The sequence below is a fragment of the Carettochelys insculpta genome, chromosome 15 (assembly GCF_033958435.1).
Source record: "Carettochelys insculpta isolate YL-2023 chromosome 15, ASM3395843v1, whole genome shotgun sequence".
In the NCBI taxonomy this organism is placed as follows: Eukaryota; Metazoa; Chordata; order Testudines; family Carettochelyidae; genus Carettochelys; species Carettochelys insculpta.
The window spans coordinates 32,088,858-32,116,777 of NC_134151.1; the positions used below are offsets into that span (position 1 = coordinate 32,088,858).

At 53.6% G+C, this 27,920-nt stretch overlaps 1 protein-coding gene across 1 annotated transcript; it reads left to right on the forward strand.

The window, feature by feature from the left end:
• The first annotated feature begins 2,540 nt into the window (after window positions 1–2,540).
• SLC6A7 (solute carrier family 6 member 7) lies at window positions 2,541–26,302 on the forward strand. Its single transcript, XM_075010100.1, has 14 exons — window positions 2,541–2,591; window positions 6,120–6,303; window positions 7,982–8,113; window positions 11,519–11,753; window positions 13,223–13,361; window positions 13,880–14,014; window positions 14,904–15,007; window positions 15,756–15,880; window positions 18,004–18,116; window positions 18,215–18,346; window positions 19,052–19,151; window positions 19,713–19,813; window positions 21,076–21,243; window positions 26,093–26,302. The coding sequence occupies exons 1-14, from the start codon at window positions 2,541–2,543 to the stop codon at window positions 26,300–26,302; spliced, it is 1,929 nt and encodes a 642-aa protein (XP_074866201.1).
• Window positions 26,303–27,920: the final 1,618 nt, after the last annotated feature.

Consider the following 27,920-nt stretch of genomic DNA (forward strand, 5'->3'; position numbering starts at 1 on the left):
TTCTATCCTCAGAGGCCAAGAAGAACAAGTTTTCTCCCTCCTCCTTATGACACCCTTTTAGATACCTGAAAACCACAATCATGTCCCCCGTTGATCTTCTTTTTTCCAAACTAAACAAGCCCAATTCTTTCAGCCTTTCTTCTTAGGTCATGTTCTCTAGACATTTGGTCATTCGTGTTGCTCTTTTCTGGACCCTTTGCAATTTCTCCACATCTTTCTTGAAATGCGGTGCCTAGAACTGGACACAATACTCCAACTGAGGCCTAACCAGCACAGAGGAGAGCGGAAGAATGACTTTCCATGAGATAATCTGCACAGTAAACACCTGTTTAGAGAGCTAAAGTAGAATCACCCCTTCAGCCGTGATCCTCTGCCCATTGTAAAAATCTTTGTGTAGTTCACTTTGTCCCTTGCTCTGCCCAGCACAATACAGGACATTTTCCTACATTTCCCCATGTGATGTTGCAGAGCGTACGTCCAGTTCTTCCCACTTACACACTTTCCCTTGAGTTACTGCTTTGGATGACCAGTTGGCTGCCAGATCCATTCAAAGGCCACGCAGGCAAATTGTTCCTACCCGTTCCAAAGTCTCTGTAGGATCCTCTGAGAAAGTTGTGAGCTGTTCACTTCTGCAGCCACACAGGGGTTGTGTTTCTCCTGGGGGTGCACATGCCACGGTGCATGTAACAAAATTTATTCTGAACATGGATGGAAAAAATTAGCAGGAACACTGCCTAGACCCTTTGCACACCTGTTATCATCTCTTAAATCAAGTTTCCTTCCAGGAGCCCAGTACAATTACTGGACGGTTTTTCACAGTGTTGGCTCTGGATACTTCAACAGCTTTTCCTTCTGATTTGGATCCCGTTTAAGAGCTTTTTCCCAGACATGTTTGAATGGAGGGCAGTTCAGGTGCCACAGAAAACAAGACACCTCTCATGCTCAATGGCTTTTGCACCTGGTTTTCCTTAACTGTGTTTCCATGAAGATCTGAGTTGGACTTTGCTGGAGATGGGCCCAAACATCACTGCCAGCAATGGAGGGGCGGGGGTTGGGTTTGCCCCATTGTAGAGTTATGGGAGTTGGGGTGGGTCCTAGGAAAAACGGAGGGCTGGGAGATGGGCTTCAGGCTAGCACCCTCTCTTAGTTGTGTATGAAAGAATCTCCAGGGGAATTGCCAGTCAGTTTCCATTCTTCTTGTCTATCTCTGAGGCCTTGGCCCTGCCCGCGTGCCAGGCTGCTGTGCTCCACAAAGGAGAATGGAGGCTGGCCAAGGGGGTGAGGGACCTGAAGCGTAGCCCTCTGCATGGAGCAGAAAGGAGGCTAAAGCCTCCGTGTGTGCCAGCTCCCTTACTTACATGTGCCGGGGCAAGAAAAGGGGCACCACAGCGTGACCACGTCGTGCTCAGCCACTTTGCTAAGGCTTGATTCAGTGCCCACATCAGAGGGCAATGCCCCATTGATGTCAGTGAGCTTTGGGGCAAACCCTCTGTCTTTGCTCCTTCGGTGAGGCTGGTGTCCTCGGCAGCAGCGCTCTCTGTGATGCAGGATCAGGCCCACTGCACTCCCCAGCCCCCTTCTGATGGCCATGTACTCACATACACAGCACCACGCCCCTCTGCAGTGCATGGTCAGGACCCTGCAGCTCATGAACGTCCCTGTGTGAGGTGGGTCCAGCAGCTGATGAACCCCAGCTTTCCGTGAGCAGGCCACGTTTACCATCACTCATGATTTTCACCAGCAAGCATTGCCAAAGAACCTCTCGCCTTTGTGAGGAGCTGGGACAAGCTGCCCTGGGTGGAGCTCACCTCTAGTAGTCCATGGGTCATCCCTGATCCTTTGGCAGATTATTTTGTCCCGATGCCAGCTCTGCCAGGTGTCTCCTTTCCTCCTGGCTTGGTTTGTCCATTGTGTTTTCCAATGCACATTTTATTTGCAGTAATTTGAGGGAATCTCTTTCTCCTGCTCCCTGATATTTTGTGCATGGCAGTAGCGCAGGGGTGGGCAACCCATGGCTCTCGAACCACATGAGTCTCTTTGAGCCATTAAATGCAGCTCCTCCTTGGAGCCACATGCTGGGAGTGCGTCTGCCCACTCTGTGCGCACTCCCTAGTGCTTGGTGGGTGACGTGCATGGCGGCGGCGGCAGTGGCTCTAATGAATTGCCGGCCTTTAGTTAGAGCTGGGGGTGGGAGTGGGGAGGCTGGGGGTGTCTGGCTCTGGGGGAGGAGGAGGGCATTGAGCCACGTATTATCGATTGATTGATTGATTGATCTATCTTATCTCTCGGCTCAATAGAGAGATCATTTGCACTCTATCCAGGTAGCTGGGTGCGCTCTATGTGTAGCTCTTAGACCCTATCTGGCTGGCCATCCCTGCAGTAGCGAGTCCATCTCCATCCCAGGCTGGTTGCAGCCCCTGCTCATGGGAGGGGGGGTCAACCTAGGATCTGTTTTTAGCTTGCTTTCCTCTTTCCGTGTACAGCCACCTATGCTAGATTGGGCCAGAGTCAGACCCCGCTTGGGTGTGGCTGTCCCACGAATGCCTCTGGCGACGGTCTTCCAGAGATGCCTATGGATCACCTGCCTGCTGGTGAGTGTTTGGTGGGACGTCCAAGATCATTTGTGATCGAGAAGGCAGGGCTGAGGGGACAGCTGTGTTGTGCTGCCTTTTTTTGCTTGACTCTTGTGTTGCTTATGTGCATTACATCTGAAAACGAATGTAACGAGGTCGTGTATTGCTGCACAGCTGGTGGATGTCTTGTAACTAGTCTGCACATTGGAGAATGTGCTTTCTGCGGGGTGAGGGCGTGCTTGGAGGAGGGCAGGGGGTTTGTTCTTAACGGGGAAACCAGCTTAGCCATCCTGGCTGACACTGTTAGTGGTCAAGTCTTTCCTTAAGGAGGTTATAGAATAATTTGCTGGTGTTACTGCCAACATGGGTGCCTCTGGGAGTAAAAGTCACCTCTGCTTGTGTGCGTTGGGGCAATTAGACTGTGCGCCCATACCTCTGGAAGCTTCAGAAAGCCTTCCTCGATGCAGTCCGTGCTGTGATGAAACCACTCATCTGATGTATTAACAAAGCTGTGCGACAGCTTTGGATTTCCAGAGGTATTCATTTAGCTTTGGTATTGTTACAGGGGCATCCTGTGGGTGCCAGTAGGCTTTTAATGGTGCCTGCTATTTTGGTCTCGCCCCAGATTCTTCAGACTGAATTTTTTTCAATCTTGGGAGAGTTTTCTTCAAAGTGCTGCTTCTTTTTGTTAGGTTTATATTCTTTTGCAAGTTTATCAGAAGGCAATGGTTGTACCTGGGCATATTTGTTTGTGGCTGGGGATGGAGACGTGTGTGTGTGTGTGTGTGTGTGTGTGTGTGTGTGCAGGCGCACACGGGTGTACAATGCATGCAAGTCTAGAGGTGTGTGTTTGATGTATGCAAGTGTGTAAGTATGGCCCCAACAGGCAGGCGTGAGGCATGTAGGCATGTCACCATCTGGGCAAACACACACAACGTACCAGACGGGTCCATGTTGAATGATCAGGTTGTCTACATCACACACGCTTTCGCCATTTGAACAACTCCTCGTCTCCATGGAAACTGAGCCATAGGAACTTTGCGGCTGCAGCTCAGCCACTGCGCTAGAGGAAAGGGCAGCTGCAAGAGGGGGAGAGAAATGGAAGGGGAGGTGGGGCTGGGGGAGCTTCACAGCTCTTCACCTGCTGGGAGGGCTGCTGTCTGGGTGCCACATGGGTTTGGCCAAGGGTGGGGCATGGCCAGCACTATGCTTTGCAGCCGTCTTTTATTTGCAGCTCTGTTTTTCTGGGGTGCAGACCCAAATGGCTGCTACACCTTCAGCCAAGTCCTCTGCCATCTCACAGCTGTGCAGAAACCGCCCCACCCAGCAGGGTCTACCCTCCGCCCAGGTTTCCCTGTTTGATGGCTGTTTATAAGGGGTTTCCCAAATGCAAATGGGGTTTTCTTGGATACGAGACGAGTACAAATTTTGCTGGGGCGAGAACTCGGAGGACATGAGCCATAGGTGGTCTATGGGCCAGTGAGGTGAGGCTCTCTGTGGACTCCTGTCACCTTATTTGACTCCACTGGCGCGTCGCCATCACTGCACGGTTTAGACCGTGAGACACGCTGGAAGTGGTGGGCCTGAACACTCAAGGTGCTCCTCGGCAGAGGCCGAGAGCCCCTCGGTCTGTCACTTGGCCTTTGGCCCTGTGACATCTGGGCCGTGATGTTTGTGGGTGGCAGAGGGCCCTTGCTGGGGGACAGACCAGCACTGGGACCTCCTTGGGCAACGGCTTGCCAGCGAGGCTGGGTCATTTGCTTGCATGACTTGAGCTAGAGTAAGCACAAGCCTTTATCTTCTAGCTCAGTGGTTTTCAGCCCTCTGGGGAGCCACAGACTATGTGTAAGATTTCCAGTGGCATGGGCCCCTTGGTTTTAATTTTTAATGGTCTGCAAATGAAACAGATTGGCGTTCAGGATGCTAGCCAAGCCCTCCAGCTAATGGAAGGCTCTGCTAGCTTTTTGACTATGAAAAGCGTATCTCACTAGGAAGGGTTAGTTAGCTATTTCATGGCAAAGCCGGCCATCCAGCCAGACTTTCCGATCAAAGAGCCCAAGCTCCAACTAAGCAGCCAGACATTTGGGGGCGTCTCCGAATCAAGTTCTTTTAAGATTTGCTCCACAACCCTCTTCAGTGGCGGCAGAGCTTGGAGATCGCAGAGGAAAGGAATGGGTTAATATCCCGCCCTGGGGTCACGGCAGACGCTCTGCAGGTCAGATGCACTGAGCATGGCAGGGATCTTGCGCCAGGCATGTGGTTAGCACTGGATCACTGTGCTGCCAGCCAACGGAATGCGAAGAGCATGAGAAATCAGACAGCGGTTTTAGCATGGAGCGGCCTACCCAGCAAGGCAGTATAAGCAGGGGCAGACCCAGCTTTCACCAGCACAGGCTCTGTGGGTATGTCACAGTCTGTGACAATGCAGAGATCATGTTCCTCATGCCGGGCCCTACATGCTCTGGCCTGTGCTGAGCAGGCGGTCAGACCAGCTGTTCATCAATGTCCCTTCGGGCTTGACAGCCTCAGCATCTCTGGCTGGGAGGTATATGGTGTGTGGGGCCCTGCAGGGCAGACTGGAGGGCTAGTGGAGGGGGAGGACCTGGTGGTCTGCTCCGTCCTGCCCTTCCAGCTCCTGGCCTCATGCAGGGGAGGTGCAGAACATGGAAAAAGGCAGGGCAGGAACTTGGGGTACAGAGCAGAATGTGGTGGGGACGGGGTGGGCAGGAGGAAGAGCAGAGCCAGGCCGGGGCAGGTGCTTGTGGGAAGAGGTGGCGTGGGGATGAGAAGCAGGGCTCCCTCTAATTTTTTTCCAGTCCATGTGTGGAATAAATTTTGTTATGTGCACCAAGGTGTGTGTAGTTGTGCACCACCAGGGCTGCTGGCTGTGGGTGCTGGGGCACACTGCTGATCAGCTGGGCAGCATTAGACTCTCTCTCTCAGGTGGCTGCCCAAGCGCTCAGTTTGCCAGAAATACGAGGGAAGGGGGTGGAGCAGAGGTAGGAAGAGGCAGAGCTGGGGCAGAAGCTTGGAGAAAGGCGTGGCATGTGGGTGGGGCAGGCTGGGACCAAGTTGTTCACTCTGCCAGTGCCAGTCCCCCTGTTAGCCCTGCAAGCAGCCCTAGACTCCATGTTCCCCCAAAACGCAGGGCCCCCGCAAAGTGTGGGGCCCAGGGCAGCTCCCCCAGTCCATCGATGGATGGGATGGCTCTGCTTGAAGCCATTCTGAGCACCACCAAAAATTAGATGCATCTGGTGCCCACGTGCTCAGGAGATGGTTTCTGGTCAGCCAAGGAGAACCCTTGTGGCCCAGGCTTTGTTTTCCCAGAGCATGGATTCTTACCCTGTTTCTTTCAACTTTCTCTGTTTCCATAGCAAACTCTTTTTGCCTTTCTGTCATTCTTCCCTCATTTCATCCTCTCGCCCGTCACGTCTGGGGCCCACACTTTCACCTCCCATTGCTTATTCCTTCTCTCTTTCTCCTTCTGCCCTGGCCCACCTCTCTCCGACTCCCTGACCCTCTTACCTATTTCTCTTTCTCTGCCAGCCCATAATTCCGGACCTGCTGATGAGCCCCAGCGACCAAGGAGATGGAGACCTGGAGCTGGAATACCCAGCGGACAGAGGGAACTGGACGGGGAAGCTGGATTTCCTTCTCTCCTGTATTGGCTACTGTGTGGGGCTGGGGAATGTGTGGAGATTTCCATACAGAGCTTACACCAATGGGGGAGGTAGGTGCTCAGTCATTCCCCCTTTAATGGGCTCATTTGTGCCTCGTTGATCCCCTGGGTGAGAGGGATTCATGGCAGAATAAAGCTTCACTCATGACCTTTTTTCTCATCCTTCTCAGAGGATCTTGCTTGGGCTCTCTTCAGTTGTCCAGAAGAGACAGCCTAGGATTTAGTGGACTAGTCTACATCTGTGAGGCTTGCGTCTCAGTCCAGGAGTGGCTTACTACGGACGGAGGATGACTTCATGTCATCATGCCCTGGGAGGATAACCAGTGGGAAGCCTTTGGAGTGACTCTGTAGCACCGGCTATTCAAAGACCTTAACCTGGGAACGTGAACTGGGGCTTTGAGAGCTGGAGGCCAGGCCTACATTAGGGGGAAAAAAGTCCGTGTTCAATGCCTGGCTCCAGCTATGAGAATTGTGTCGCTGGCGTTGACGTACCTGAAGCTGATTTTTGCCACCGTCCCCAGAGTGGGAGGGTGACGGGAGAAATTTTCCCTTTGGCTTCCCTTACTCCTCATGACTGTGAGGAACACTGGGGCCTAGGGCAGCGCCAGGACAGTTGGCGTTAGGGAGGTCCCACACAGTTCACTAAGTCAAGCCTTGGAAGATTGACCACCAGCACGTCGATCTTCTGGGAAGTAGAGATGGGCCCTTAAAGCCTCTAAGGCCCTCTCAGTCTTTGGCACCAATTTTCCTGCTACCGTGACTTGGAGCACATCTATACTTAGCAGAAGATTGAAACCTTGGCAGTCGATTGTCCAAGGTTTGATTTACAGCACTTATCTCACATCGATCTTTTCCCCAAGCGTAGACCAAGCCTTGGTGTTGGTCCCATCCAGACCACTGCAGATCCTGCAGCCATTTCCCAAGAATATTCAGCCCACTTACAGAACACATTTGCTTCGTCTAGTTCTGCCCTTTGTGGAATCACTCTCCCTGCGAATTTCCCACTAAATAGGCTACCTCAGCAGGAGTAGGGGTGAAACCTCAGGGGTCACACACGCTTCACTAGGCAACAACTAACCAACAGTTAATTGCCAACTTGACTCCTGACATTCAAGCTTTAGTCTGGTCACATGTCTCACCCATTCTGGGAAGGACACATCATGCTGTGGCCATCCTGCACTACACCACAAATCTTCACAGTCGGGCTTTGGCAGAGCTGAAGAATTAGTCCAGAGAGAGAGTTGCTAATAATCTAGAATAGTAAATAAACTGGAGGATTTGACAGGCTGTTTGCAGAGAAGTCAAGGAGAGGAAAGAAACCGGTTTTGAGGCATTGTTTGCCTAGCTCTCGTTGCCCCAGATTCTCAAAGCTGCACAGAGTCAGAGCTGTTCCTAGGTGCCTCTAATAAATTCCCTGGCTGCTGCACTAGGTGGTTAAGATTCAGCTGGCGGCGTGCTACCAAGGCGTCAGTATCCAGCTAGCACAAAAACAGGATGCTAAGGGACACCTTGCTGTTGGAGGTGCCATCTCTGCAGAAGAGATGTAAAATTAAGGCTGTGATTGCTCATTGAAATGCCCCTGGGACTTTTCACCCCATCAAGGTGCTAACCTGGGGGCCTGACCATATTCCAGATTTTGACTCCTGGAGCTCCAAGATGCTTGTCTAGTTCCATGAATCTCCTGTCTTCACACCCATCTCACCCTCTCTGCCTGTTTTGTCTCCTTCAGGAGCCTTCCTTGTTCCTTATTTCATCATGCTGGCAATATGTGGTATCCCCATCTTCTTCATGGAGCTCTCGCTAGGCCAGTTCTCCAGCCTGGGGCCCCTTGCTGTCTGGAAGATAAGCCCACTCTTTAAAGGTGTGTGACCAACCCCAGTCCTGCCCTTCCCTCCTTCCTGCCCTCGCAGCAGAGAGGTGAATCAGCTGGTGGGGAGATGTGTTAGCATCTCAGGGCTGGTGACAGATATTGCCAGTCCCTGAGCAATGAGTGGGGGGGGCCTTGGCTGTGCTCCTGGAAGGGGTGAAGCCTCGAGCAGGAGGGGCACAGCTAGGAGCAGCCAACCCTCAGCTCTGCTTGGGCTCCAGTGGCAATTTAAAGGGTCTGGGGCTGTGTAACAGGAGCAGCAGTACAGATCCCAGGGCCCTTTTAAATCTCTGGGACCCAGGACAGCTTTGCCTTTCCTCCCACATCAGTGGTCCTGTTGCACTGCCATCCTATGATCTTCAAGGCAGCTGTGAGAACTACAGGCTAATTGGAGAGCTCAGCAAGCTTTTAGATTGACAAGCTGGTGTCTATCCATCCAGGTTCTCCAGGGCTCTGGACCCCTGTGACTTGCAGAAAAAAATGTGACTCGCTGTCCAATTTGATAGATGTTATTACAGCTGTTTAACAGAAATAAATATCAAGATGACAGATCACCAAAGCCAAGCTGTTGTTGCGCATATTAAACTACAGAATAAAGCAATGCAGCCATCAAACCAAAGTCAATGCACCAGACTGGTTTCAATATTGGATTGACACTAAATCATCATTTAGTTAAATCATCTGATTAGTGCAACACATAATCAACACTCATAAATTCTAAGGCAACATCTAAGGAGTTGGCCATTCATTTGGTTATAAAGCCCTGCTAACAAGTTTCACCAAAGTCAATTGAATCTATAACTTGGAGCTCTTTAAATAGTTCTCCACTGAAGCCAAATTATTTTAATAACTGAACCCCAGCCTGGGAGACAGTTTCTTCCTTCAGCTTCAATTCTTGCATGGCCATGCAACTGGGTCCAATCAGGTTTGAGTTAGGTCATGATTGGCTAGTGTTGATTTCAAGCAGAGTGCCGCAAGGCTAGGTCTGGGGCCAGTGTTGTTCAACATCTTTATTAATGACCTGAATCAGGGACTGGATTGCACCCTCAGCGAGTCTGTGGACAACACAAAGCTAGGGGGAGAGGTAGACACATTGGAGGGTAGAGATAGGATCCAGAAGGACCTGGATAAATTGGAGGACTGGGCCAAAAGAGATCTGATGCCGTTCAACAAGGAGAAGCTTAGAGTCCTGCACTTGAGATGGAAGAATCCCAAGCATTGTTTAGGCTGGGGACTGACTGGCTAAGCAGCAGTACAGAGGAAAGGGACCTAGGGGTTATGGTGGATGAAAGGCTGGATATGAGTAAATAGAGCACCCTTGTAGCCAAAAAGTCTAATGGCATATTAGGGTGCATTAGGAGGAGCATTTTGAGCAGATCTAGAAAAGTGGTTGTTGCCTTCTGCTCGACACTGGTGAGGTCACATCTGGAATATTGTGTCTCCTTTTGGGACCCCCCCCCCCGTATAAAAAGGATGTGGAGGTGCTGGAGCAGGTTCAGCAGAGGACAACAAAAATGATTAAGGGGCTGGAGCACATGACCTATGAGGAGAGGCTGAGGGATTTGGGCTTGTTTAGTTTACAGAAGACAAGACTGAGGGGTGATGTAATAGCAGCCTTCAACTTCCTGAAGGGGAGCTCTAAAGAGGATTGAGAGAAATTGTTCTCAGTGGTGTCAGATAGCCAAACAAGGAGTAATCATCTGAAGTTACAGAAGGAGAGGAGTAGGTTGGCTATTAGGAAAAACTACTTCACCAGGAGGGTAGTGAAGCACTGGAATGCGTTGCCTAGAGACCTGGTGGATTCTCCATCCCTAGAGGCTTTTAAATCCTGGCTTACAAGGTCCTGGCTGGGATGACTTAGTTGGGGTTGATCCTGCTTGAAGCAGGGGGCTGGACTAGATGACCTCCTGAGGTCCCTTCCAGCCCTCAGATCCTATGATTTGGAGAAAAGTCCTTCTTAAGCCAGCAATATAAAAAATAGCCACAGATCTGAAGAAGTGGGTCTGCCCCATGAAAGCTCATCACCTAATAAATTATTTTGTTTGTCTCTAAAGTGCTACAAGACTGCCTTTTTCATCATGTAAAAAATATTCACTGTTTGCCTAATCCAGAGGCTATAAATTTGGGCCAGTTGCGTAGCAAATGTATAGAACAGAAAATCCCATTTGAGAACGCTGACCTGGCCTCATCTGGGTGTTAACAGCTTGAGATGACACTATGTCGCGACTTCATGGAAAGTTTGACCCCCATACCCTGTACAATAACTAATGGAAAAGACGCTAGCAACAGCCAAATGCTCAACGTCCTTCCATCAGCAAAATTAAAAATAAATGTGAACAGCTTATGCCAGATGCCAGCATTCTTTTTGCAAACAAACCAATTTACAATAATCTGTGTAGACAGGGACTGGGCCATAAGGTAAACACATTTCTGAAAGTTTCACTTTAAAAGAGAAAAGTGACTGTAAAGCCATGCAAGGTGAAACACATTTAAGAAATAAAAATAGTTAATGTTTGTATCAAGTCTGTATGTGCATATATGCTACAGGTTGAACATCTCTAGTCCAGCACCTTTGGGACCTGACTAATTCCAAACAAGAGAATTTACCAAATCATGGGGGGTTAGTATGGTCTAGAAGCATTATCAGCACATCCACTGCTTACCAGGCCCTTAGAAGACATTTAGGGGTAAATTACAGCTAAAAAACAGCACAGAACACTGATAGCCAGGACTGGTGGCTGGAAACAAACTTTTTTGGACCATGAGAAACTTGGCCACGCCCATGAGAAGTGGACATCCGGCTAACTAAACTCATGCCAGATGATGGATGTTGCTGGACCAGAAAGTTCTGGACTAGAGAGGTTCAACCTGTATTTCTTTCAGCTAATGCAAGATCTCCATCCACTGATAAGTGTTAAAAAATGAGTTCTGCTAGAAGTGTTTCTCTGACTGACCCTTGTCTACAGGAACCGAGAATAGTCCTCTCTTCTGCAGGCCCTGCTTCTCCTTGGCACAGACCTGTCAGATTCCTGCTCCGACGAGTGGGACTCTCACAGCTGTCTCAGGAGCAGTGGCTCCGATGAAGCTGGAGCAGAGTTCCCTGCACTAGCCAGAGCCTGGAAATGCCACGAAAGCAATGAGCCCATTAAACGCTCCTTGATGTTCTCATGCGGTAGCGCCCCTATGGTGGGGGATTGCGCCTTCAGGCATTGTCTGGCCTAGCAGCTGTGGTTTAGGGTTCATTTTAGCTTCCCAACAGCTGGTCCATTGGTACCATGGGCTGGGCCCCCTGGGACGCCAGTGGCCACACCACAGCTGCTAAGCAGCACTGGAGAGCGACGACTGGCCGTGGTGTCTCTGCCGTCGCACTGAGCTGTGTTTACATCTCCCCTCCCTTAGGTGTCGGGATGGGCACGATCCTGATTGTCTCTCTGGTGGCCATTTACTATAACATGATCATTGCTTATGTTCTCTTCTACCTCTTCGCGTCCCTGACCAACAACTTGCCCTGGCAGCACTGCGGCAACTGGTGGAACTCCGAGCTCTGCCTGGATCACCACGTCATCAAGGCAGCCAATGCTGCCGTCCCATTCAACCTCAGTAACACTGTCAGCCCTAGCGAGGAGTACTGGAGGTAAGGAGGTTAGCCAGAGACAGGGACAGGGCAGGGTGGAGGGGAAGGGGGCGGGAAGGAGGCTGGGGCAGGAGCCATGGCATGGGGCTACCCCACACACGCTGTGGCCGGACGAGCGTCTACCCTCGCTGAGTGCATAGTGAGCTGCGGGGCTGTTGTTACCAGCATGTGGGCACAGCCTGGCTTCTGGCACTGCACTGGTAGTGCCCCAGCTAGGATCATGGCGCGGTCTCGTGGCTGGCTGCCCTGTCTGGCACTTTGCTGTTCACTCACACGTACAGGAAGCCGGGGCTCAGGTGCGGGGGGCATGTGTTAGGGGCGAGTCGGAGCCTGGCTGTACGTAATTGTACTTTGTTAGGCGTGTACAGGCTCCAAGCCTGGTTGTGCTGCTGGCTGGTCGAACAGGCTGCTGCATGGTCAGGGGAGATTTGCCACTTGCAGAGGGTAAAGTGTCACTGACCATCCCCTCAGATGAGGGGCGTGACTAGCAGGTGGCCATTAGCAGGTCCGCAGGCGTGGGGGGGCAAAAGGGGTAGTTGCACCCAGGACAGGATTTGCAAAGGGGCCTGGAGCTCCAGCTGCCACCGCTGCTACTTTGGCTACATCTCCAGGCCCCTTTGAAGTGTCATGGCCGCGCTGATGGGAAGGGAGGGGCCAGAGGACTGGCTGCCCTAGGCCCCACCCTGTCTGCCCTTGGCCCCGCCCTCTCCAATGGTGTGGAACTGCCCCCCCATCCTGCCGCTTTGCCCCCAGGGCCATGGTGGCTGTCAGCCCCGCTGTCAATTAGTGATGATGCCACTGTCTATTTTAAATGCAGTCATTCCCTTCGTGCATCTCTCTGACTCTTTAAGGCTGGAATCTGAACAGCTTTTGTGGCTGTATGAAACCCCTCAGCAGCATTTTGCACTGTGCTGGTTCCACACTTCCAGGCACAGGGCACTCGGTAGCAGGTGAGAGTCCAGCAACCATGGCATAGAAAATTCATGATAGCCCAGGTGCCCAGTCTGGCGGAGGGCAGGTGTGGGAGTGATCTCCTCGGTTTCTAGCTCAAGAGCATCTGTGCTTCTCGGGCCCTCTTGGGGTCTCCAGCGGTGTGGAATGATCATGTGACCCAGCAATAGGGTCAGTTTACACAGCCTGGTGAGAATGGAACATGGATCTTCTTCAAGGCCGTGCCTTTGTGTGGGTTGAGACAATGAGCCAGAATCCCTGCCTTTCCCTGGTGACCTCTCAGTTCCTTAGGGTGGTCGGGAATTCACTTAAAAGCCCCTCAAAGAGGAGTCAGACCCCTGAGTGTCCTTATGCAGAGGGATTTTTCAGTACCATTTTTGTTGGCAGAGTCAAGGTTGGATCCAGGTTCTGTGTTGCTGCAGCATAAAGTGTGGGATCTCAGTAAGGAGATCTGGCCGCAGATACATGGCTGAAGGGAGGGCCCTGCCTGTTTGCTAATGGGTCTCCTTTTGCCCTAGTCGTTATGTCCTGCATATCCAAGGGAGCTCTGGGATCGGGGATCCTGGGCGAATCCGCTGGAATCTATGCCTGTGCCTGCTGCTTGCCTGGGTCATTGTGTATCTCTGTATCCTCAAGGGTGTCAAATCCTCCGGCAAGGTAAGACCAGGACTTGCTTTCCTGCAGCCCCCAGGCCTTTGCTTCACCAGCATGAGCCTGGCAGGGTTAAGTGTTCATTTTCAGTGATCTCCAGCGCTTGTGCATGCGTGGGTGTACATGTATTGCTCTTGGAAATATCAATTAGAAGAACCAGCTCTCTTGCTAAATTCAATGGCTATCAACAGGCACAAATGGGAGAGGGTGCTAGTTTGCCAATCACCAAATGCCTGCCCAGGCTTCAGAGCCAGAATGTATTTAATGACACATCCCTGTTTCAGATGGAATTAGCATGGCCTGGGGCTACAGCACATTGCATGGATACAGCACAGCATTCAGCACTGTTGCCCAGATCATAAACTCACACTGCAGCAAGGTGCAAGATAAAGCAGGTTTTTAGTTGGACAGAGGGGCTCCCCGAAGGGTACCCCTCTTCTGAAGGGCTTGTGCAAAGATCCCTAAGTGCAGGAAGAACAGGTCTTGCTGAAGCTCCAACTCGGATCCATCTGCTCTTCCTACAGGTTGTGTATTTCACGGCCACATTCCCTTACTTCATCCTGATCATGCTGCTCATTCGGGGAGTGACACTGGAGGGGGCCTGGAAAGGAATCAAGTTCTACCTCACCCCCCAATTCGATCACTTGCTGTCTTCCAAGGTGAGTGGAGGTAGGGGTCAGGGCACTTTTAATAGACAGCGCGGTTTGAGTTACTTGGGTCAGGCCTTTTGGCTGTTGCTTTCAAGTGATGCCAACAAATGAAGCAAATCTGAGAAGCAGAGAAATCTCCAGATTTGACGTGCAGAAAAGAAAAGGACATTTGATGGCACAGAATCTCGCGCTAGTTAGTAGTGGTTCTAAAAAATACTCCTGTCAGCTGACTGGCATGGAAAAAAATCCCAGGCAGAATCATTTTGTCTTTGACAGTAGGAAAGAAAACCAAGGAAATCCTTCCTGCCCTGAGACCTGCAACCAGGAGCTCACAGAGAAGCGTAAAGTAGGGCAAACATATCACTTAAAAGCCCACAACAGGCTGCACTTAAGAGAAGCCCCTGCCTGCATGCACAAAGAGGCCACACGTGGTTCTTCTCCACCATTCACTTTTGGGTTGGAGGCTGTGGAGAAGCCCCTGGACCAATTCCCTTTCCCTACACTTAGGGTGATGGCCCATTGGTGGAACAGGCTGGGGTAATCAGATGGGCGCTTCCATTTCTGAGCAAGTGGACAGAGCCAAGCATGGACTCCAAACTCCTTCTGAGGGTGGTTCAACCAGGTCAGGGCTGGAACCCCTTGGAGCATTTGTAGCCCTCTTGGAAGGGTGCCCAGGAACAAAGGGCTATTGGAGATGCATTCACTGTACCTCAGTGAGGGGCGTAGGATGGAATTGGCACGGGAGGTGCAGACGTAGCAAGGAGGGGGACTCATTACAAGGCAGCACCACTGTCTGGAGCAGGAATAATCCCGTCCTGAAAAGTGCTCTCCTGAGGGGAGCTGAGATTTGCACTCCTTTCAGTGCAGTGACCTCTTCTTGCTGGTGTCTCCTTCCCAGGTGTGGATTGAGGCAGCTCTGCAGATTTTCTACTCCCTCGGGGTGGGCTTCGGGGGCCTGCTCACCTTTGCCTCGTATAACACCTTCCATCAGAATATTTACAGGTGGGTTTCCTACAGAAAATGGAGGTGAATTGGGCTGAGAGTGGTTCAAATGAGCCAGGACTTTAGCATTAGGTACAGTCCCTGTTCCTGGAAGGGAAGCTGCATATCATGGAGTGCCACAGGTTAAGCACCAGTTCCCTCTTTAAAGGGAACGGCCCAGGCAAGACAAGGCAGATATGAGAAGGCAGCAGGGGAGAGAAAAGTAGGAAGATTGGGATGCATGGAACCCACATCTCCGTAGCTGGGCAGGAGGGGCACAAGCGAGACGCTGTGGGCAGCTTTCCCCAACCAGGTTCCTGCCCTGGCAGAAGCTGAGGAAGACACTGCCTTGTCCGGTGCTGAGAAGGGCGTTTCACAGCCGAGCTGAGCTAAGAACCAGCGTGAACACTGAACTTTCTGCCCCCCTCGTTGATTTTTCCCCCATATTAGTAATGAAACCCCAGCACAGCCTGAGAAGGCCCCCAGAGTTGTCTCTGCAATCCCAGCTTTTCTGTAAGTCCAGCTCCCACTTGGGTCCTCAGCACCAAACTTGGCAAAGAAAAAAGAGAATGCCCTCTCTCTGACGAGGGAACCCATCCCAGCTCATAGCTGGTCAGCTTGGGCCCCAGAAGTGGGTCTTTTCTCAGTGCCAGTGTCAGTCAGCATCTGCCTCTCCTCACTTCTCTGGAAACCAGGAGACCTCTCAGCAGAGCAGGTTCTTCAGGCAGTGGTGGGAACGCATTCAGATCAGCTGCTGTCTGTTCTGCAGGGATACCTTTATTGTTACCCTGGGCAATGCCATCACCAGCATCCTGGCCGGGTTTGCCATCTTCTCCGTCTTGGGCTATATGTCGGAGGAGCTGGGCGTCCCTGTTAACCAAGTGGCCAAAGCAGGTCAGACCAACAAACTAATTCCTTCTGCTTTTCCTTGTGTGAGTGTCAGTTTGTGGGTGTGTGAATACCTGCAAGGGTGTGGGGGCATGTGCAGGTTGGGGTGTGCAAGTAGAGGGGACAGGTTTGTAAGTGATTTATCAGACTCAGGTGTAATAGTTTAAAACGATACAGGCTGAACCTCTCTTGTCTGGCACCCTCGGGACCTGACCCGTGCCAGACAAGAGAATTTGCTGGACCTTGGGAGGTCAAGGTTGTCAAGTAGCATTACCAGCACATTCACTGCTTACTGGGCTATTAGAAGACATTTAGGGGTAAATTACAGCTAAATAACAGCACAGAACACTGAGCCAGGGGTGGTGGATGTAAACAAAGTTTATGGGACCATAAGATACTTGGACATACCTATGATAAGTGGTCTTCCGGCGAACTAAACCCTGCCAGATTATGGATGTTGCTGGATGAGAGAATTCCAGATTAGAGAGGTTCAATCTGTAATAGCTTTTCACTTTCAAAGGCCATTCACGGGCGAATCTCAAAACACATTACAAAGGGGCTGGGATTATCCTTCCCTGCTGGGTGGGAAAATAGGACATGGGTCCATGCAGAGAGCCGCGGGCTGAGCAGGCAGTAGAACCCAGGTCCGTTACTCCAAGGTCTTGCTGAGATGACGTTTCTTGGACATGCTCTTAGCATGGGAAGCGGCTGCCTTTATTACTCGTGCAAAGGGGCACTCAGCAGGGCAGAATAGGTAACAGGCACCTAATGCCTAGCTGTGCATTCCAAATCTGGGGGGCACCGTTTAGGTGGCCACTCAAAGGGGTGAAAGGTGCAGCAAGCAGGGCTGCAGCATCCTCAGGCTGCCCCACACCCCAGAGCCAGCCCCACTGCTGGCTTCACCAGGGCCTGTGTGCTGGCTTCCAGGCATCTCGCTGGTCCTACCAGCTTCACCATCCTTTGGGGTCCCACGACCCTCCTGTCCCACCAGCTCTGCTGCCTGCCATCCCCAGGGCTGCGCTGCCCTCCAGATCCTGCCACAAACCCAGGGTTCTCTAGCTGCCTCCAGCTGTGGCTGTGGTTGCCAGCTCTCCCTGACTGGGTGGAATGGACATCATTTGCTGCCATGGTGCTTGGTTCTTCTGGTCCAGGAAAGTTGGCAACCCTAGATGTGAGCCCAGCCTGGGACGGTGAGGGGTGCAAATAGGCTGGAGGTGCTGAGCTGTACCCGCACTCTAAAATAGTTCCAGCCCCACCGGCTGGGGCTCATCACAGTGGCTCCTGCACCGCTACACTTGTGTGGCCGATGTCTGTCATACGGTGCTTCCTCCTGGGCCTGCAGTCAGCCATGGGCTTTGCAAAGAGCCTTGGGGAGCAAGAAAGTGACTTTTCAGGCTGATTATTGCCTCAGTGCTCTGGCCTAGGTTTGGAGGGCTAGGCTGGTGCCCACAGCTGCATGCTCAAGCTTCATCTCTCCAAGGGTCAGAGCCCCCTGCTCCCATAAGGAACACCATTTCCTCCTGCACTCACGGCCTCTGGGCCACACCTGGTCCCCACTGCGCTACACAAGTCCCAGGAGCTCTAGAGTCATCTCTCCTGTGTGGCATCCCACCACCAGGACACTTGCTCTTGGAGGTCCTTGAATTCCGTGGTGGTGTTCTGGGTGTGGCTCTCCTGGACCTACAGGGGTCCAAGGAGAAATATGTCCCGGCAGAGCCTAGATTCCTCCATAGAGCCCCTGAGCAGACTCTGGTTGTTTTCTCAACTTCGAACCCTTTTGACACTCCTAACCCACCAGCTGACACTTGGGCAGCAGCTAGGCCCCATGCCAGGGAAGGAGCGCTGGCTCCCTTCATCTGGGAGAGGACCAGGGCCCAACGCCTGCACTGGCGGAGGCGGAGGGAGAATTACGTGGAAATAACCACCATTAAATGCTGATTTCAGGCCCGCCTAAACTGCACCCCCAGACTCTGCGTTTGCAGCCGGGCATTAGGCACCTGTTTCCCCACCCCGCCCTGGCGAGTGCCCCTTTGTGCAAGTCATTCAGGCTACTGTCGATGTGGCCAGTCCCAGCCCAGGCCCAGTGCTGCCCAGTCACATTCACTGACCCGTCCTCTGCCTGTCCCCAGGTCCTGGCTTGGCTTTTGTGGTGTACCCCCAGGCCATGACAATGCTGCCGCTTTCTCCGTTCTGGTCATTCCTTTTCTTCTTCATGCTGCTGACCCTGGGGCTGGACAGCCAGGTAAGGACACAGCGTGCCGACCCAGGTACCACCCCTGCCCCAGCACAGTCCTCCCACCTCACCCCTGCTTAGGGCAGCCTCTATTGCCTTATGTGCAGTTTGCCTTCATGGAGACCATTGTTACTGCGGTGACAGACGAGTTTCCATATTACCTGCGGCCCAAGAAGGCTTTTTTCTCAGCCATCATCTGTATCGCCATGTACCTGATGGGGCTCCTCCTCACCACAGAGGTAGGCAGTCTGTCCCAGGGGCCAGCTGGTCCGAGCCAGCTTCGAGGGGGCGTTGGAGTTGCTCCCTTAGTGGGGGAGTTACAGGGGATGTTTGTCAGGCCACTGTCGTTTGTGAAGATGGAGTGGGAAGAGGCTCGGGAAGCCAAATGGGTGGGAGCAGAGAGGGTGATAGCAGAGTGAATCAGTCTCAGGGAGTAGCTTATCCAGTCAGTAAAGGCCGTGTTCAGTCACAATTCGTGCTGAATTTTCCATACGTGAGAGTCAAACCCCAGCTGTGTTTGACCTGCTGCACGACGGGCCATTCCTTCTTTCCTGACTGGACGAGCATCAATGTTCCCTCTCTGTTATTCCAGCCACGTGCAGAATAAATTTTGTTATGCGCCCAGAGGCATGTGCGGATGTGCACCAGCGGTAGAAACACACAACTGCCGGCTCTGAGAGCTCCGCTCATGAGCTGAGTGATGTGATTCTCCCCGAGGGGCTGCACAAGTGCCCAGCTTACAGGGAACACTGACGAGCATGCAGAGAGGTTGGACACCCCGGCAGGTGTCTTTGTTACTTTCCCCTGAGAAATCAGGCCCCTGAAACTCAGCCTCCCATACAAGTCCCAGAAGGCGAGGGAACACAGGGGGGAGTTTGTTGGCCAGCTCTGGGGATAACGGGGCCTTCCCTGAGGTCTGCCTGCTAGTCGTTCTCTCTCTCCAGGGAGGGATGTACTGGCTAGTCCTGCTGGATGACTACAGTGCTGGGTTTGGACTCATGGCGGTGGTCATTACAACCTGCCTGGTGGTGACACGTGTCTACGGTAAGAGGAACCGGCCTCCATCGGCTCTCCTGAGCAGGGCACATGGTGAAACACCTAGAGGTCCATGCAAAAGCTTGTGGGGCAGCAAGGCTGCAGGATCCAGAGCCTGGAGAGAAGAAGCTAATAGACTCACTGGGTGTCTGCGTTGGAGCAGGAGGGGTTGTTTCCAGCTGGTGTAGACGAACGCCATAACCAGTGCTAGACCCTGGGGGCTGGGATGCGGGAACTCCAGGCTTCTGCTTCTTCCCAGGTGTCGATGAGGCTGGAGGCAAGTTCCAGACGGTGCCTTTGTGCCCCAGTGGCGGCAGGCAAGCATGCTAGCTCAACACAAGCCCCTCCTCGCTCTTGCAGCACCGAGCAGAGAAATTCACCAGACACAGGAAGAGAAACGACACAGCCATGGTTCTGCTGGCTCCCTGCCCTCCTGGCAGACACAGCCCCATCTCTGGGCTGCCCCAGTTGGGGGGGTGTACCTCCATGCAGCCCAGGGACTGGCAGGGAGACCCCGCCCGCAAGAGGGGCTGGCTGATTTCTGATGCCATCTCGTCCTCCTTTCTTTAGGCATGAAGCGGTTCTGCCGGGATATTCACATGATGCTGGGCTTCAAACCAGGGCTGTACTTCAAAGCCTGTTGGATGGTCCTGTCCCCAGCAACAATGATGGTAACTGAGCTTCCCTCACTCAGCCCATGTCCTATTGTCATGATCCCAGCAACAATTGAATTAGTCCCTTTGGGGTGAAATCTTTCCCGAGACCCTGGCTCCCTTACTCAGTCAACACAATGGAGTAGTCCTTTCACGCTAGCATTGGCATGGTCTTCCAAGCTGTGTTATCTTCCCTTCCCACCCACGCCTGCGATGCCCAGCTTCCTGGGTGAGGCAGGGGGTTACTAAGCTCCAGGGCTGAGTGGAAGTAACCTCAGAGGATTTGGGATGCCAGCCAGTGATGATCTGCAGGGCAGCTAGGTCTGAGAGTCACCTTGTTACCCCTTGCAGCCAGCATGAGAGAGTCCTGGTTGTGCTTAACTGGGCAGTAGTTCCCTGATATCTCCAGCTTGTTAGCCACCCACCCATTCTGCCACCCTTGCTGGACTTGCAGGTTAACATTAGATGCATCCCAGCCCTCCAGCCCTGTAGCCCCTCAGTCCCTTCCCCACCGAACGCTGCTAGAAACACTGGGTCTGCCATCCCCAGAGGCCCCGCACGCAAGCCAGCAAGTCGAGCTCAGAACTTGGCTTCATGTCTCTGCACAAAGACACGCAGAGAGTGAAAAATGCCCCAAACGCCCTATGTTTATTATCACAGTGCCAAGAGTCAAGTGATAGCGGGTAGGGAGATGGGAGGCAAAAGCTTTCTAGAGACTAAACATACTAGCGGGTAACTTCCTCGCTAAGGGCATTTATCTCATCCAAAGCCTTTTGCAACCTCTCCAGCCCAGCTGGGCTGCAGCTCTGATTTCTTGAATGTAATAGCACTGCCCATTAACTTCCTAGGCCAGGCCTGTGGAAATCCTGGCCACAGCAGGCTGGGAAGACCAGGACTTTAACAGGGTTCAGGAAAAAACTAGATAAATTCATGGAGGTTGAGTCCCTCAATGGCCATTAGCCAGGCTGGGTGGGAACGATGTCTCTAGCCTCTGTTTGGTGACAGGAGAGGGATCATGCAATGGTTACCTGCTCTGTTCACTCTCTCTGGGGCATCTGGCATTGGTCACTGTTGGAAGAAAGGCCACATGGACCTTTTGTCTGACCCAATGTGTCCATTCTTACGTATGTCCCTGGCTTTCCTTTGAGAGTTCATGTGATAGCCCTCAGTGAATCAGACTGTGGATCCCAGAACCATGACACTCCCGTCACTCCCTTGCCATCTAGCACAGAGGGATCCTGGGTCACACCACCCCAGCAAGGACTCTCCCTGTGTTGCAGGCCCTGCTGGTGTACAATATAATCAAGTACCAGCCCTCAGAGTATGGGACTTACCGCTTCCCGTACTGGGCTGAAGTGCTGGGCATCCTGATGGGGCTCGTCTCCTGCCTGATGATCCCTGCAGGGATGCTGGTGGCGGTGCTCAGAGAAGAGGGGACGCTGTGGGAGGTAAGTGGCAGATGGGATGCAGAGGGGGATCCTGCCTTTCCAGGGCATCTCCTCCCCTCACTGCAAGCCCTACAGTCAGACAGGGTTTTTCTGTGTCAGGAAGTCTCACTCTTTGGTTCTTGCTGGGTAAAGATACCCCCCACCCCCAGCTTGTTTTGAGACCTTCTAGCCAGTGGTCGAAGGGAGCCAGTTCCCAGGTTTGACACCTGAGAACTGAGCATCCTTTCAAACTGGGGTACCACACGCAGGCCTGTTCATTGGGGTGGGAGGGACAAAGGGGGAAGTGGCCTCAGGGCCTGACAAGTTTAATGGGTCCAGAGCCGATTTATTTCCAAAAGGGGCTAAGTGCCCCGTGTTTGCTGCCTCCCTGAGCCCTGGGGAGCTGGAGCCGGAGCCCGACCAGCACGGCTTCTGCCAGGTTCCCAGTTCCCTGCGCCTGGGGGAGCCGGGAGAATCACCGGCACAGCTGGCCCGGATCCTGCTCCCCGTGACTGGAGGAAGCTGGAGCCGGACTGGCGAGGCTGCCACCTGGCTCAGAGCTCCCGAGCTGTGGGGAGCCAGGAGCGCGCTTGCACAGCTGGCCCGGATCCTGCTCCCTGTGGCTCGGGGAAGCCAGAGCTGGACTAGCGTGGCTGCCGCCTGACTCCTGACTCTCTACAGCCTGGGGAAGCTGGGAGCTGCTGCTGCCCTCCGCAGCCAGGGAGCACCCCCTCCCCACCCCCGGCAGCTCCCACAGGGCAGCCGCTGCCTGACTGCCAAGGTGACCATCTGTACCGCTTTGGCCGGGACACTAGCTCATCCCCCTGTCCTGTGTTTGGCCTGGGGAGGTCTGGTCACCCTACCTTTAAATCGCAGCTGGAGTCCCCCCCACCGCCGCCCTCCTGGCAGTGCTGAGGGCAGCTGCAGGAGGCTAGCCCTAGTCCTGTCCCTTCTGCCCTGGCCGGGGACACAGAGCCACCCCCAGGGACCCAGCAAGTCTGTGTCAGCCGCCCAGCCCCCTGTCTAGAGCAGAGGAGAAAGCCAGGGTGTGCCCGGTGTGCCGCTCCAGCGTTCTGCTCAGACCCGGGGGGGCCGCAGCTTGTGATGTGCTCCTCCAGCTGGGCTCGTGCAGCCGCAGGCTGGCACTGGGGACCAGGCGTGTGCAGCCAGGAGAGGCAGCAGGCAGGTTATGTGCCGTCCCTGGCGTGCACTGTTGCCAGTGAACCCTGGAAGAAGCCAGGGGGTCTCTCACACTGCTGCTAGTTCCCCTGAGGCCGTGCCCCACACAGAGTCACCAGGCACCCCCACTCTTACCCCAGCCCCGATTCCTGTACCTCCCACTCACCTCCAGACCCCTAACCCCCCCCACCCCCCAGCTCCCCCGAGCTTCCAGCACCCCTGCCCTGAGCCCCTCACCCAGACTGTGGCATCCAGTACCCCCTGCCTGGAGCCTCTGGCACCCTTTGTCCACCCCTTAGTCCTGAGCCTCCTGCATCTCCCCTCAGTCCTTGCTCTGAGTCTCCGGCACCCCCACCTGCCCCCTGCCCTGAGTTCTGCCCCGACTCCTGCACCTCCAGCCCCCTGCCCTAAACCTTCCAGCACCTGTGCACACTCCAGCGGGAGTGAAATGGCCTCAATAACAGAAGATGAGAGTGACTGCTTGAATTACACGTATTTTCCATTCCCAGTATTTTACAGTACAAAGCCTCTTTGGGTTTCAGTCTTCACTTCTTGTCAGGTGGAATACATTCCTGTCGGGCCTGCTGTGATGTAGCAGTGCTGTCCTATCGCAGCCCTGCCCTCTAAGAGGCGGCAGGATGTGATGGGACAGTAGCTGTCATTCACCCCTTATCTAGAGGAATCCTAGTCTCCAGGGTCACTGTGGCTTTGGCTGGGCTCGTTATATCTCCCCCATGTCCCACTCCAGCTCTGCCCAGCCGCAGGGAGTCAAGGGCGCTGGTATGCCTGTACTGTCTAACCTTTACAGGGCGGATTTAATGACTGCCCCAGCAAGGGCAAAGGTTTCACCTGGGAAGCCAGCAGCCCTGAGCCTCAATGCACAGGACAGCATGGTCCAGTGTATTTACAATGGAGGGTGGCGCTCTCTCGTGGTTTGCCTGGGACATCACAAAGTCACGCTTCTTGCAGCTGCAAAACTGGAATGACAATCCCGAAAGGAGCCAGCCAGCCCTGTGGTGACAGATTGAGAGATCACTATTTGTGGCTCGCACATGGAAGTGGGGGGCCTGCGCACAGGTTCCGAATGCAGCCCACGAGCGAGGGGGCGGGCAGGAGGGTGGAGGAACTGGAGCTTGCCCCTATTTTGCATGTAGGCTGCCAACCTGTGGATGCCTGTTTCATGCTGCACAACAGAGGACAGAGCCCTTGGTGTGTTTGCATCTCCCTGAGGGAAATGCCCAGCAGTTCTAGGGGTGTGCTGTGCAATTAAACCAGTGAAAATCAGCTGCTTTTATCTCAGGAAGGTACAGTTCTGCTGGAAGAGACTAGAGCCTACAAAGGGGTGGGGATTTCCGTACACATCTCTCTCAAACTCTGTTCCCACCCTGGAATTCCCTGAGCCACAGAATCATAGGAAGGTAGGACTGGAACCAGGGGTGTTAATGGCAGAATCCAAACACCCTGTGCCCCCAGGCAGCCGAGACTGAGTCTTCTGGCGCTCAGGGATACTCATTCACTGCACCAGGGATGGTTTAGTACAGGGACTACATTTACCTTTTCTTCGGCAGCCTTCCTGTCCCCCGTACACCAAAAAAGGAACAAGCCGTCATTGTAGGATGTATTAACAGCAGTATTGTAAGCAAAACATGAGAAGTAATTCTTAGGCCCCAACTGGCGTGCAGTGTCCAGTTCCGGGTGTCACTTTTCAAGAAGGATGTGGAGTAATTGGAGAGGGTCCAGAAAACAGCAACAAAAATGATTAAAAGTTTAGAGAACATGAGCCATGAGACGATTGGAGAAATTAGGTTTTGTTTAGTATGGAAAAGGGAAAACTGAAAGGGGACAGATAACCGCTTTCTACTACCTAGTAGATGGTTACAAGGAGGAGGGAGAAAAAATATTCTCCTTGAGCTCTGAGAGCAAGGCAAGAAGCAATGAGCTTAAACTGCATGAAGGGAAGGTTCGGTTGGATGTTAGGAAATCCCTCCAGGCAGGGTGGTTAAGCCCTGGAATAAGTTGTCTAAGAAGGTTGTGGAATCTCCATCACTGGAGAGATTTACGAGCGGGTTAGACACACTGCTGGCAGGGATGGTCTAGACGGTGCTTGGGTCTGCTGTGAGGGCAGGGGACTGGTTCTAAAGCTGTCTAACTGTTCCTTCCAGTTCTGTGATTCCCTGACTGTGAAGTGCAGGTCCAGGGTTGAAGGAGCTCTCCTCAGGGCACAGCTCTAGGACTGGGGCAGACAGTCAGCCCCTATGGCTGCTGATCCCACAGCTTCTGAAAGTGCCCTTACCCCCGCGGGCCAATGAGGAGTGAGCAATGCAGTAATGGCACAAGCCAAACACCCTGGAGCCCCGGGCAGGAGAGCCTGAGCCTACTGGCTTTGAGACACAGCAGTTAAGGGTCATTCACTGCACCAGGGAAGCTTAAATGCAGGGACACTGTTCCCTTTTTCTTCTGCAACTGGCCTGTCCCTGGGGAATTTCAGCAGACACCAGGGACCTGATTTTGCACAGGGAGTTTCCTGGTGCCAGGGCTGCTCCAGCAAGGTAGCGGTGGTGCAGGGTGTGGGTGCAGATGGCATGAGCATTCCCTGGCAATTTCAGCCTGCTCTGGGCCAAGTTAGACAGCATGGGGGCGGGGAATGGCAGTGCTGAGGGTTTGTGCTGCATGGGCACTAGTGAGACAGGGGGACTTTCCAAGGGCCAGCACAGGCCCAGCCGCTGGGAATGGGGCTCCGGGCAGCAGCAAACCCTTGAAAACACCCAAGTGCTGGTTGAGCTCCTTTAGAGCTTCAGTTGCTCCATTCAGACTCGATTATAGCACCCCCTGTGGGCCGGCTAGGGATGGTCTGATACCCCATGGGATTACACCGCCCCCTGTGTGCTGGCTAGGGATGGTCTGATACCCCATGTGATGACAACACCCCCCCCCCGTGGGCTGGCTAGGGAGGGTCTGATACCCTCCATGTGATTACAGCACCCCCTGTGGGCTGGCTAGGGATGGTCTGACACCCCATGTGATGACAGCACCCCCTGTGGGCCGGCTAGGGATGGTCTGATACCCCATGTGATTACACCGCCCCCTGTGGGCTGGCTAGGGATGGTCTGATACCCCAGGTGATTACAGCACCCCCCCGCCATGGGCTGGCTAGGGATGGTCTGATACCCCAGGTGATTACAGCACCCCCCCCCGCCATGGGCTGGCTAGGGTTGGTCTGATACCCCATGTGATTACAGCAGCCTCCCCCACCCCATGGGCTGGCTAGGGATGGTCTGATACCCCAGGTGATTACAGCGCCCCCTGTGGGCTGCCTAGGGATGGTCTGATACCCCGTGTGATTACAGCACCACCTATGGGCTGGCTAGGGATGGTCTGATACCCCATGTGATTACAACATCTCCCCCCCCCATGGGTTGGCTAGGGATGGTCTGATACCCCATGTGATTACAGCGCCCCCCCCCCGCCCCCCAATGGGTTGGCTAGGGATGGTCTGGTGCTCCACCTGGTTACAAACCATGTAGGTTTTGGTGCCTTGACAGTAGCTGTGGAGTGAGTCTAGACCAAAGCATGGCTGCTGGCTGGGGCATTGTGTGAGGAGCTCACCTGGTGATCTGTCACCATTGCTGAGCCCTCATGCCTAGGAGGTGGTTCTGTAACACGGCTGTTCATCTCCCAATTCCAACCACAGAGAATCCAGCAGGCCAGCCGGCCAGCCATGGACTGGGGCCCGTCTCTGGAGGAGAACAGAACCGGCATGTATGTGGCTACTTTGGCTGGCAGCCAGTCCCCCAAGCCCTTGATGGTCCACATGAGGAAATATGGGGGAATTACCAGCTACGAGAACACAGCCATTGAGGTGGACAGAGAGATTGAGGAGGAAGAGGAGTCCATGATGTGAGGTGGCCAGGAGCCCTGCAGGGAGCAGAGAACAGGGGATTGTGCTGCACCCCTGACCTTCCATTTGCACTTCGGGCCAGTTAACAGGCCTTTCTACCAGCAGCTGTGAGCTGCTGAGCTTCCAGCGTCCCATGGGATGCCCTGGCCTCTCCAGCAGAATGCTGCTGAGAATGCCAGTGGTGCAGAGATTGCCGTTCAGTGTGGTAAGCTGTGTCACGACTCTGTGTGTTCACCCTCCAGGGATTGGGCCCCCCCTCGACCTTCCTGTGTGTCCTGCCAGATTCATTGACTCCTGTGTAGAGCCTGTGACATGTCCCCACCTTGCTCTCCTTTTGTACAGGCATCAGTGAGCAAGGCCCTGGAGAACACAGTTAGTTTTTATTGTGGCTAACGCCTGTTTAATTCCAGTGACGCACAAATGTTGTGGAGAAAGACAGTCTTCATTGCCATCACCCTGCCAGTGGAGGGGTGTGAGCTCACAGTGGCCATATACCCCCCACATTTGCTGAGGTCCTCCAGCAGTATCAGGCATGACCAAAATGGTCATTCCTGGTAGCTGGGGAAAAGAAAGCCCTGGGAGCAGCGTGCAGGTGCCTGCCAGTGCCGTGATTAGCCAGTCCCTTGGCCGTCTCCCCCCAGCAGTAACGGATGGGCAGCACCAGCCTAGCACGGGTTTGGGGCCGCTGTTGTGCTGCAGGGCTTGTGCTGAGCTGACGGCCCCGTGAATTATGAATGAGAAGATACTGGAAGTGTTACTAAAATAACTTCACCGAAAGGAATGGAAAAAAACCACTCAGCATGGTGTTCTCTGCAAGGGTCCACTTGCTGGGCTGGGACAGCCATGCGGGGGAGTTGCCTCCACATCCTTTCTAGCCAAGGACAGAAACTCAGTCCCCCTTCTCCTCCGGTAGCAAAGGCCCCTGAAGGTGAGCACAAATCACCTTCCCCCAATTCCCTTGTGCTCCCTGGTAGTGAAGTGCTCTCCCCTTACCTCACATGATGACAGGAATGTCTTCGACTGGCACTTGGAGTGTATTAACTCCAGCAATGCCCTGAGTTGTATCAGAGTCCAGAAGGTCCTCTCCCCAGATGGCCTCCATGCACCCCACCAGCTGTGTGTGGGTCAGTCTGCACTGTGGGGGGGGCCACCTACACAGCAACAAATGGGCGATAGCTTTTCTGACAGCTCATCACCTGAATTGGGCTGGTGCTGCGGGGCTCAGAACAGCAGTGCAGCCATTGAGGTTTGGTCTGAAGGCCGCCCAGGCTGTGGGCCCTTCCCTGCGTCACCAAATCTCAGCACATCGCCATGGCCTGAGGGCTAGAGCGCCACCCTTTGGTGTGTGCACTTTTCCTTGCACACTGGGCCAAAAGGGCCAGTTACTGGCTGCTCCCTGCCCGCCCCCGCACCCGTGCATGAGTAAAGCTCCATTCGTGTAGTGAGCAGGTGCCACCTTGTGGGAGAGGAGGGTTATTTTCACGTGGCGCTGAGCCGTCGGGCTGAAACAGCACCGAGTGCACCCCAACCTGAGCACAGCTGCCAAACCCAGTTCCTGCCAAGAGGCCGCTGAGCCCAGTGCACTCTTGCCTGGAAAGCTGCTCCATGGCAGTGCTTGGGC